General features: G+C 39.5%; 1 protein-coding gene across 2 annotated transcripts in view; it reads right to left on the bottom strand.

Annotated features, from left to right (window-relative positions):
- The window catches only part of LOC117439749 (MAM domain-containing glycosylphosphatidylinositol anchor protein 1), an 85,048-nt gene extending 72,763 nt beyond the window's left edge, over window positions 1-12,285 (bottom strand). For both annotated transcript variants that reach the window (XM_034075790.2, XM_034075808.2), the window contains exons 1-2: window positions 12,131-12,285; window positions 10,558-10,690 (exon numbers count right to left, since the gene is read on the bottom strand). In XM_034075790.2, the coding sequence (XP_033931681.2) occupies window positions 10,558-10,690; window positions 12,131-12,190 (193 nt within the window). In that variant the 5' untranslated portion in view covers window positions 12,191-12,285. The remainder of the gene's footprint in view (window positions 1-10,557; window positions 10,691-12,130) is intronic.
- Between the last annotated feature and the right edge of the window lie 3 nt (window positions 12,286-12,288).

Raw genomic sequence — 12,288 nt, 5'->3', positions numbered from 1 at the left:
TAGAGGAAGTACAGAAACACTGAACTCTTGATTATTTTTAATGTTTGAGGTGCAATAAACGACATAGCAGCTTTTTGGCATGATAAAACTATTATGTTCCGCCTCGCTCATGAGAGTAACAGCTGGAGAAATTACAGCCTCGCCTACTGATTTTAATTTAACCATATATCGAGACCGATTGTTGATTTCCAATGATCGAATGTAATTGTTTGCCTGACTGGCCATCGTAATCGAGCTCTTTGAAAGTCCAAAAATCCACGGTTTTCCAAAAGATTTGATCGGATTGGCAAAAACTTCAGAATTTGTATTCAATTCAATGTATCTATTGCCATTCAAATGACAGCGTTGTTTTCCCCCAAAAGTGGGCGGGCCTTCATTTTTACCCAGAAGTGACGTAGGTGTTACTCTCATCTATACTGCCACCCGAAGTCCCCGGCCGGAAGTCCCCGGAGTTGGGGACTGGCTTCAGTAGAAGCTGTTGGGAAGCCTTCCGAGTAAATCGCCAGAACGCCAACACCTCCTCATCACTCCACCGCTCCCACGTTTTATTTTGTGTTGCCATAAGTTAGTCTCTCTCCGTTGGTGTGCTGGGCTAATGCTAATGCTAATAATGTTAATGCGAGCAAATAAAATGGCGGCTTCACAAAACTTTTTGGGAGTTTTACGGGGCGTGGTTTGCAATCCGCCCAGCCAATCAGAAATGTGAAACTTTTTCTCCCATGAAAGTACCTTTCTAGCAGGGACTGAAAAGGGGGTGGAAAGGTTCTCATGAACTAAGTTCTAGTTCCGGATTTTTTTGGTGTGATGCACATTTTCAGAACTATATCGGAACTAAAATGGGAAAAGTACTCCGGTGTGAAAGCGCCTATTCTATGTTCTTAATAAAACATTACACAGGGCTAACTGTACAGTATATATTCGGATTAAGCTTTTTTATCATAGCAGGTACACTTTTGTGTTTCCTTACACAATTGAGGTCTTATTTGAGCACCTCTGCAGTCAGCAGATTAGGAGGAAGTTCAAAGGTCAGTTGCTGATCCTTCTTGAAAACAGGGCTAAGACGGTCAAAGATATATTTTCTAACTACTCATCTTTTTTTCTGAAGCTAACTGCCAATTTCAGTTTGACAATCCAGAATCAAAAAGAAAAATATGTGATTGCATTTGATGTTACATTTCAATGTGTATTTTATTAGTTTGAATAATTATGTGCAAAATAGCATATTCAATGTCTTTCCGTGTCTCTTTCCATATTTGTATTCATTCTTGTGGATCTATGCATGATTATCCATGCAGAACCTATCATGATCACATCGTCGTATAAAGTAAATGTCTATCAAAAGACATTTAATAAATGATCCAATTACTAATACTCGATTAAATATGTTTACATGTATTAGAAGCCAATTGTTTGTAAGCTATTGAATAGTCCAAAAATGCTGATACATAATTTAGAGTGAGGGATTATCCTAGGAATGAAAAAATGGAATACTATTGTAAATATTAAGCTATTACTCGGACGATACAATATTAATGACTGTGTTTTAACCATTATGTTCCCTTGAGCAATTCATTTAGTTAGTCATACATTATGTAAGCATGGACGTGTGTACACTTACTAAAAAGTGTTTCCTTTCTTTAAACAAAACATCTGTTTACCATGAATCACATTGAATTGAATCTTCCCCCTTATCTAAGGATGTACATAAACAGAAAATGCACAGGATCTTATCGGCTTCGCTCCGAGAACTTTTTCCTTTGAACTGTACCAAAGGTCCGTACTGAACTTGGGAAAAGGGCGTTCAGTTACGCTGCCCCTCAAGCTTGGAACCTGCTTCAAACTGAGCTGAAACTCAGAGAGCTGGTCTCATTAAACACACTCAAAGCAACTTGAACTGACCTTGAAGCAGGCCGCTGTGTCTGTAAATGCTTTGGCTAAACTTGGTGTATGACTGTGTTGTGTGTTTTTTTAATTGTGTGTAACTGTAAAACTGTCTGAAACTGTGCTGTTACCATTCGTGGGCCAGGACTCTCTTGAAAAAGAGATTTGTAATCTCAACGAGACCTATCCTGGTTAAATAAAGGTAAAATAAATAATAATTAAAAAAATGGTTGTACATAACATATAAATATTTATATTCCAGCTATTTGAAGAAGTGTACTTGTGTTCTTTTAAATTACTCTGGAAGACCCAAAAAGGAGAATCCAGGCTTTAATCGACCTGAGAGAGAGTTAATCCTCAGTGAGGGAGCGACCCCACAGAGTACAGGAAGCAGTTCATTCCTCTAATAGACTTTGGTCAGTTCATCCCTTCAACTAATCTCCTTTTTTAACAGATTGCAATCGCCATAATGAAAGAGGTGCAGAGAGGCTCAACAACTATTTACAGACGCTTATTCTCCAACATACACCCAGACACCCTTCTACTCATTTACATGGGTGACAACAATTGTTCATGCAAATACTCTCACTAATGGGACAGCTCTTTAGCTAACCTCACTAGTGATTAGCTGACAAGACACTTCTCTTGTGTAACAACTGCAATCAGCGCATAAATAGCGCTGTCCACCTTCATTTTATCAAATCAGAACGCTATGAGAGTAAACCCCCGTAGGTCTGAAGAGCTTTCTAAGTATTCAACAATCCTCCATGGAAACGGTGTAGCTCTTCGTTAAATACAGGTAGAATAAAATAGAGTATTAGGGCGTTTGGGAATATATTGAAGCCCTGTATGTTATCATAATTGATTATACCCGCATTTTGAAGTCCATTAATCAACGAGTGTATGCATGCAGCTCATGTGGTTTTCCTCTGAGGGCCCTGGTGTTCTACATGAATTTAAAACATTTGCAAGTCAGGTTAATTGGATTCTAAATGAGCTATAGGTGATTTATAAGGCAAACAGTATAAACAAACGCTACCAATTAATACATGAATAAAAAAATTGAAATTCTAAGAGCAGATCGCTATATGTGAAGCAAGCTGAGGATTTGAAAATTATAGCTTCAATTTCCAGGGGATGTGTGGGTGACGGTAACGGTGGGATCAGCCAGCGCTCTTCCCAAAGTAATGGGATTTATGTGCAGCACAGCGGTTTACAACCACGTAACAAATGCCTCTCTCTTCCACATTCACACTCCCCTCACTCCCCCTCTTCCCTTTCCTTGCAGTCAGTTTGTCACCTCTGTATCTTTAATATCAACCTCCTCCTGTCTATAAACCTAGTTCTCATTCTTTTAGCGTTTTTTGTTCACTGCACGCTCGATGACTTGCTTCCTCTCATGCTTACTGATTTCAGATTAAGGTAAAGTCGGGTTATTGGGGGAAATCAGTTGGAAATAAAAATGTTGGTTTGGATAGAGGTGTGAGTTGCTGCGTGTATTTCATACAAATGAACATTACATGGAACTTTAAGTCACTCCTAAATAAGCTGAGGCAGCAGGATTGTCGAAATCAACCAAAAGGATTCTGGTGCCAACACAAGAAAATGATTCAGGTTTTTATTTTTGAAAATGGAGCATTGGTGGTTATTACCATATGCAGTCATGATACCCTGAGGCATGGTGGGGAGATGTATGCATTTTGAATCCACTACAATATGCCCAACACTTTACTCTGACTTTGAGGTATTATATGTATTTAAGAATTATATCATATGCAATAAAAAATGAGGACACTGCTTTGAGGCATCACAAAATAAAACCAAGACAATCACAAAAAACAACAGACAATGTAAGCTATTTTTAAATGTAAATGTAAAAAAAAAATGTTTAAGACAGAAGACTAACAGACCATTTATGAAAAAAACTAAATGAATAACGGTGTATAGCTGAGTGCATGTGTGTGTGTGTGTGTGTGTGTGTGTGTGTGTGTGTGTGTGTGTGTGTGTGTGTGTGTGTGTGTGTGTGTGTGTGTGTGTGTGTGTGTGTGTGTGTGTGTGTGTGTGTGTGTGTGTGTGTGTGTGTGTGTGTGTGTGTGTGTTTGTGTGTAGTCTTTGCTCTTCACTGTCTAGAAAACTGAGCCATGAGCATTTACATCCACAGTGAATGGATATTGATGAAAGTATGTGAACATCAGCTGTCTGTAAAGGGCTTGCAAGCAATTACTGTAGATGAAAATGAACACCACAGGAGGAAAGGAATTGGACACCTGCGAGCGTATGCATTTACAGGAACACAAATACAAATTACCCAACAGTTATTGATCAGAATTGACAAAGTAAATGCAATGTAGAATTGTCCGCATGGAAAACATTTTGTTCAGGTTGATATATTTATCATTCGCCAGGCTCTGAAGTTCAATATGCAAACAATATTGCCAATTCAAATATTTCAATTGGTGTCAAACATGTGTAGAATGCAGGGCATGTAACTCTTTAAGTGAAACTAGAAAGGTAAAATACTGAGGGCAATGAACTGACATTCTGAGATTCTTGAAGCCCCTTCCGGTTACTTCACAAAAAACGCTCAAAGCAGCCTTACAAGCAAATTGATTCTCGCCAGTGGTCTGGCTGTATATCCCCAACATGATCCCCACCCAGACTGGATTTGAGACTGGTGGAGAAAAGTCCTGGTGGAGACGTTTAGGAACTTAAGAGTGTAACAGTTCCTGCGGGGGGCCTTAACTGACATCCATACAGCCCAGACACACATCTGTTGGTGCTATTATTATGAGATGAAGCACTAACAAATGAACACATAACCATTTTTAAATAAATCCATGTTTTTAGATTATGTTAAATGAGTGTTTTGTTCTTATTTTCTATTATTTTCTCAATTCTCTCCTTTCCACTTGACTACTCTCAGGCAGGGATTATAGCCTCACATAAAAGCGACTGCACAGTACAATGTTTTACCACAGAGGTTTTACAGTACTGAGGGTTATTGCAGATTGCCCATCGATCCTCAACTTTTCAAGGGGGAATTCATACGTAATAGGATTTGTCACGTATTGATCTCATCATATATATTACACACTTGTATGACTGTCATATTATTGTCAAGGTATATTGTAGTAAGAGTTACAGTAATCAATAAAAGACTGAATCAACTCTTCCCTCACTCAGATTTACAGTTAGCTCAGAGCTTTGCGTCAGCTTTAAATCATGGTGCGTTTGCTTCTCTTTTCCAACATACCTTCCGCCATCATTATAGAGATTATTTTGTTGTATCAATGTTTATCTTTTTCTGTGATTTGGCATTTTCTTCCATTTAAGTAAACAGAAAAGGAACAAATATATATCTTTATTGGTGTATACAGCGATGATGAAGAGTTTTCAATTTAAGTTAATCAGTTCTCAGAACCTTCATAAAGTGTCTGATGTATTTTTTTATGGGGAGCAGCTGTTTTGCATTGCACATTTTCATTAAAGTGATTACACACACTCATGACACCTAGCTGTTTTATGATTTTAATATAATACCAAAGCTATACCGCTGAAGGAGCTCACAACTAGAAAACATGTAGCACCAGATTAATGATTCAGTAATAGTTTTTTAATTAAATTAAAACGACGATGATTACCCCCTTCTTTCTACCCATTGATTGGTGATCTGGTTTTTAATTTCCTTGTGCATATTTTCATTATTAACAATCAAGATCAAATCCACATTCAGATATGGTGGAAGTCAATCCAAGGAAATCTACTGTTTCCATTCATCCCTTCATGTGTCTTTACTTGTGTCATTGCTGCACCCCCCCCTGTGCCACACCACTTAAAATAACATGATCAGCCCAGAAACATTGCCCCTGTTCTTTTACGAGAGGCAGGGGAAGAGGATGCAGCCGCTGTCAGCAGTTACTGGAGGGCAGAAACCCCATACTCAAATCCCAGAGTGGGATTATGAAATAAAAATCAATCAATCCCCTTGTCCCACCGCGGTGAATCAGCGGTGATGGCATGACCTAGTTGGATGGATCTAAGCAGCGACTGACGCCACAAGGACAAAAGGGATCTCAGTGGGGAATAACAAAATACGCTCATTAAATAAATAACAGAGGATAACAAATAAAGCAGCAACTCTCTATTTGATTTCCTCTTTTAAAATCCCTCTACCTCTCATGTGACCTTCTTTCTATCCCTCTCCGCCACCTTCTGTCTATGTCATGTTCTCTCTACTCTATTTGTAATTTTCTTCTTTTCAGTTGTTCCCTGTCTGTCAATCTTGTTATTTCAGTGTTGGTGTCTAGTTAAAACAATGTGTGTAATCCAAGAGGCAGGGCATTATATTTCCTGAAATGCAGCTTTCTCCATTCTCCATTCTCTGAGAGTCTATTAGTTACTCAAGCTCATATAAACAACAAAACATGTTTCTTTCCTTTCTTTCTTTTCTATGTCATTTCCATTGGTTATTTCATAATAACACACATGCACACAGAATCACTCACAACGCAGTGTGTGTCCTGTCACTCTGTCAGGCTGTGAGGTCCAGACAGATTGGATGTTCAGGCAAGTCACTGTGTCTGAAAGCCAGCACCAGGCAGATATTTCTTTCTATGGTGGCTGTGTGTGTGTGTGTGTGTGTGTGTGTGTGTGTGTGTGTGTGTGTGTGTGTGTGTGTGTGTGTGTGTGTGTGTGTGTGTGTGTGTGTGTGTGTGTGTGTGTGTGTGTGTGTGTGTGTGTGTGTGTGTGTGTGTGTGTGTGTGTGTGTGTGTGTGTGTGTGTGTGTGTGTGTGTGTGTGTGTGTGTGTGTGTGTGTGTGTGTGTGTGTGTGTGTGTGTGTGTTGACTGCACCCAATTGATCTCATCCACAGGAGTCCAAGAGAGGAGACAGGAAAACAGAGGGGATGAGAGTGAAGAGCACATGTCACATAAAGCTAGAGCATTACGCCCTGTTTGTTTCCTCCTTTTCCAACCTGTTGGTTTATGTGACTGTTTAACAGAATGCTCTGTAAAAACAGACCCGTACAGTCAATACAATTATCTGACGGCCAATGAGCCAACATCGAGCAATGGGTATCACTGCTAAATAAATACCCTTGTCTTAAACCTTTTACTTTTTATCTAACAGATAAACTTTGACTGCAGTAGTTATCCTACCCCTAATATAAGTAAGTATGTCAGATATATCATGCCTTCTCTTTAGGGATCACATAATAATGTATTCACGTTCCATCCCCCAGCTCCTGCTTTTGTTCACAGATGAATTTGTAACTTATGTATACACCAAAATACTTCGGAGATGTACTTTTACGTTCAAAAGCAAAATAGCCCAGTTAGCTTAGAAGGTAGAACATGAGACTCTCTATCTAAGTGTTGTTGGTTCGAGTCCCACATTACATGTACAAATTAATGTATCATTTGAAGCTACTTTTTTGCAATATCGGTTCAGTGTCATAAATCAACTTAACTCTTCAAAGTAGTCCACAGTATCTTACAAAATATATACATATTATTTGGTAATACATTCATTCAGTTTGTGACTCTTACAACCTCAGATCCAGTGCCTGGATACGGTTGTACCTGCTGTGTGGACTGAGGCTGGGAAAAGGAGTCTTTTTTATGATGGTCCTTGGTCTTGGAATGACCTTCAATCACGCCTCAAACTGACGGCACTTGTCTCAATAGCATGTTTTAAATTGAAGTTGTCTGAAGTCCTTACCACCAGCTGCACTAATAAGTAGTGCACCTTTCTTATTGTCCTAATGTGCACAATGTAGTGACTGCTTTTTTGTCTTTTGTTTTCTTAGTTATGTTCTCTGTATTTTATATGTTTGTGTTATGTGTAACGTTGCTGCCTTCTTGGCCAGGTCAGCATTGCAAATGAGATTCTATCTCAATGCTTTTATCTGGTTAAATAAAGGTTAAATAAATAAATAAAAATGTGGTCAGAGCCGTGACATTTAGCTGGCTTTAATCTGTTGAACCATAAGCGTTAGCTTCTTGTTTTGGGTTCCATTTTGGTACTGTGATAAAAGCATTTCTCTTTCATCCAAATCATTTATCATCTCATTTATCATGTGTTGTCTGCCTTAATTAAAAGCAGGTCCCATTCACCTGAGGCTGATTCATTAGCGTCTCTCCATTTTCCAGGGCTTTTCATCAAATCTGTCATTTTCTGTCATCAAGTCTACACTTTCATTTCCTCATCTTTCTTTATCTGTAAGCAACCACTCGTTTCTTTAGCTCAGTCTTTCACGGTTATGCCAAACTATGTTGCCCCTCCTCTTAACTTTATCACAGAGTATCTTTTGTCTTTCCCACCTTCAGCTCACTTTAGAAGACTCCTGGGAACATGTATCTCTGAAAGAAGCCGATTGGCCGATTGATTGAACACTTACTTCAGATCAAAGTCTGTGAATGAGGACATTCATGGTGACTTGTGGTCGTCATAAAAACGTTACAAAACACAACTTTGTATTTTTAATAAGTGTATTATTGAGTTGTTAATGATTTTTTCTTTTGCCTTTCTTATAACTTTGTTTCTGATCTTGACCAAAGGGGGAACAAACCCTGAAACAACAGGTGTAGCTGTAGCTTCATATGTCACAAAACAAGTGTTTATCATCTCATCTAGCTGTAGGCAAGTGAGCGAATACATATATTTCCAGAAATGTCAAACTATTCCATTAAGGTAGTATTACTGTCATATTTCATTTTCCACAAGTTTTGAGATTTAAAGAAGCTATATCTTTGACAAAAGATTGCTTTTTCACTTTTAAGCCGCAGTTCAGTTAAAGGTGGGGTAGGTCATTTTGGAGAAACCAGCTCGAGTGCGCTAGAATTTGAAAATACACAGCCGGAACAAATCTGCCACTTCCTTGCAGAGCCCCTCCTCCAACACACACACACGCGCACATCAGGATTTCCGCTAGGATTTTTTCTCGCCGGTCAAATGTCCGGGCAGAATTTATTTTACCGGACAAATGTGAAACTTACCGGTCATATTTCAATAATAATAATAAGAGTTGTGTAGCAGAGTTTCCGTTAGCAGGTAATTACCGGACTATGAGCAGATATGCTTCAGTTTAAAACTCAGTTCACGGGGCTCATTTTTATATTGCTTCAGTTTATAATCGTAACAGATCGAAAAATTCAGATTCATTTTTCAATAAATTATTCTACAAACAACAAACAACATAATTATTACATTCAAACAAACTACTTGTAGTAGATAACGTACATTATTCAAAAGTTTACATTACATTTGAATAATAACACGGGAGAAACGGATCCTCTCTTTTCCTCTCTCCCTCCCTCTCTCTCCTGACAGCCCGTCAGTTTCTCAAGCAGCTCCTGCAGAGGGCGGGGCTTCAGGTGATTATGCAGAGCTGCGTGTCTCGGTCAGACTCAGCAGCTGATCTGATCTCTCTCTCTTGCGTCCGGTTACACTTCACTCGCGTTTATGTCCATATCGATCAGATCCAGCTCTCCTGATCGGCCTTTATAGAGAGCACCGATCAAACTATTAAGAGTGAATATCGGCCGATAATGACCGGCGGCGACCGGAGCCTCCCTAATTATTACCAGACATTTTGACCGGCAGGTTTTGAATTTACCGGTTTTTAATAGATTTTACCAGCTAAAAACCGGTAATTACCGGCTAACGGAAACCATGGCGCACATGACCAATGAGGGCACGAGATAAGTTTGTGCACAGATGGAAGGCTGACAGGCAGGTAGGCCATCCAGTTACTTTAGCCGGGCCGGCTCAGATGATTGGGCGTGCTTTTTACAGCGCTACGGCTTCCACAGATTACATTTTTTATGGATTTTTGTCAAAACACTTCAGATATTCATTGCTATCAGGATGTTAAGAGCATTCCATGGAATATAACAACAAGTGTATCTCGAGCAAACAAATACAAATACAAATACCTTCCCAATAAAAAAAAAAAAGAATGAAACACAACTGAGGATTGAAAAAAAGCACTATATAGCACTTAACTGTCCTGCAAGATTTACAAAAACATGTTTAGACTGGCTGGTATTTAGAAAAGAAGGCAGGTAGAAAATGAGAGAAGAAGAGAAAAGAAACATAATAGAAAAAGCAGGGGGCTTCCCTGTGGTGTATCACTCAGACCATAACAAACATGACAGGGTTGTCAACGTCAACAATATTGCCGGGCGGTGGCGTGGAGATGGACAGAGCAGTGCAGAGTGAATTGGAGATAACAGGGAGTGTGACAACTGAATTACAGCTGACGGCCCTGAGATGAGCTCTCAGCGACAGAAAACAAGACAGGCGAGGAGATAGACACTAAGGGCAAACCTGAGAGGAAAGTAAAAGGGTAAAGGTAAAACTCAGGAAATAAGGAAAGGAAGAGAGAGATAGAGAGGTGGAAATAAGTGAGAAATGGGAATACTGCACAAGCAGAGATGAGACCAATTTTAACGGTGAAAGGAAGAGACTGACATCAAGATACTCCTCCTGAGCCAAGACAAACAAAAAGAGCATGTGGAGAAAAGTAAGAGATGAGATGTGAAAATGATATACAAATGTCAAAGCAGGAAATGAATAGAGAAAGGGAATATCTCGGCTTTGTGACAGCTCATTGACGCCTTCGCACACACTTTGTCTTCGGTGTTATCTCAAAGAAACTATAGAGAAACACTTACATGTGGCATTTGTCAGCCTGAAGGTGACTGACTTGTCTTCGATGCTACACACATTGCGTACTGACACCTGGCACGCGTAATCGGCAAAGTCCTTGGGTCTGAGGTTTTTCAGCTTGAGCACCTTGGTCTCACCCTAGATGGGATTAAACACACACGCATGGCATCAGCAATCAAAAGTATAACAAACAATTTTTTACACAGTCTTTTATGAGTATAAACATGAATCTAGAGATACATCTATGACCACATTTCCATTGCATAAACCATTCCATTACATCAATGAGAAAGCTCAGTCTTTCTAAACTTGGTTGTAATCTTGCATAAAAGTCACTTCAATTTTTGATGAGCCGCAGTCTGATAAACAGGGTCATAGACTCACTGAGATGAACGCACAAATGAACACACAACAACACACATCCTACTGTGTTTGCATGTCTCACATGGCCTGATTATCAACTGAAGCATCTCAAATAGACATATAGAGTAATATGAATGATGCATTTAAATGGCTTCACATGAAACCATTAGGAAAATGAAAGTGAACTGATTTTTGATGCAAAAAAGAAGGCTAAATCCATCAATCCTCTCCCTCAATATTCATAAAACGCATGTCTCTCGGCACTCCAGTTGCTTTTTTTGTGCCTCTCATGAAGATATACGGACACACACACACAGCAGTCACGTATCGCTTTCAACATCACTCCTGATTTTTCAGATCAAGACTTTGTGTCTGATAGTGTCTAACTGTGAGTCTGCTACAGTAAATGATGGGCCAACAGTTTCTCAGGAAGCCCCGGGAAGAGCTCTGCTGGCTGGCTAATTGAACTCGAGGGGCACTTCTTTGTGGCTGACTGTTGCTTTGATAAGTGGAGAAAAAGAGAGCAGTTGAGCTAACGATTGAAACAGATTGATGCTTTTTGTATTTTCAAACATTACGCTTCCCTTTCAACGTCACAAGAAAAAAAGGTCTTTATGATGAGGACTATGATATGTTTAGTGAAAGTGGCGGAGAGTTTGGAACGGATTTGATAAACCTCCCCAATCAAATAAAGAGCAGAGCAAAGCTGATAACCTGACTGTGATATTGCATAATGATTCAGGACAAGCTTCATCCTATAGAGGTGAACACAGACAGTGTGTGGGAAATACAAAAAATGGTGGCAAACATTTTCACCACCGTCTAAAGAATAATCTATTTACAATATTGCTGGGGTCTTAAAAATAAAAGTAATGTGTGCATTCAGTTCATATTGGTTTACTGTGAGTCCAGATGGAAATGCATACAATAATCCCGACATACATGTTTTGGTGGCATTCTGAGATTAACCCTTCATCCCCCTTAATTATGAAACTGAAACACCAAATGTATGATGCTAAACAGGGATTGTTCTAACCTGGCCCCTCAAAAAAATAAAAGGAAGAGAGAGATTTACTGAGGCAAGGGTACAACTTGGAAAAGCACATCAGTCAGTAGGTGAAGATTTGAGGGGGATTTCTCAAAGAGGAGAGTACAGTTGGAAGTGACAGTAACCCTGGCTGTGTGTGTGTGCCCTGTGTATGCGTGCATGTTTACCTGAGTGTAAAGCGGTTCATAGATGTCTACTCCATTGTCCTTGCTCTGTTCAATGAGCATGTTCCCACGTTTCCAGATAAAACGTGCGGGAGGGTTGGAGTTGACGGTGCAGCGCAGGAACACAGTCTTCTCCTGGTAGTAACTGCCCCGCACATCGC

The sequence above is a fragment of the Pseudochaenichthys georgianus genome, chromosome 3 (assembly GCF_902827115.2).
Source record: "Pseudochaenichthys georgianus chromosome 3, fPseGeo1.2, whole genome shotgun sequence".
Classification (NCBI taxonomy): domain Eukaryota; kingdom Metazoa; phylum Chordata; class Actinopteri; order Perciformes; family Channichthyidae; genus Pseudochaenichthys; species Pseudochaenichthys georgianus.
This window is presented reverse-complemented; position numbering and strand designations above follow the sequence as displayed.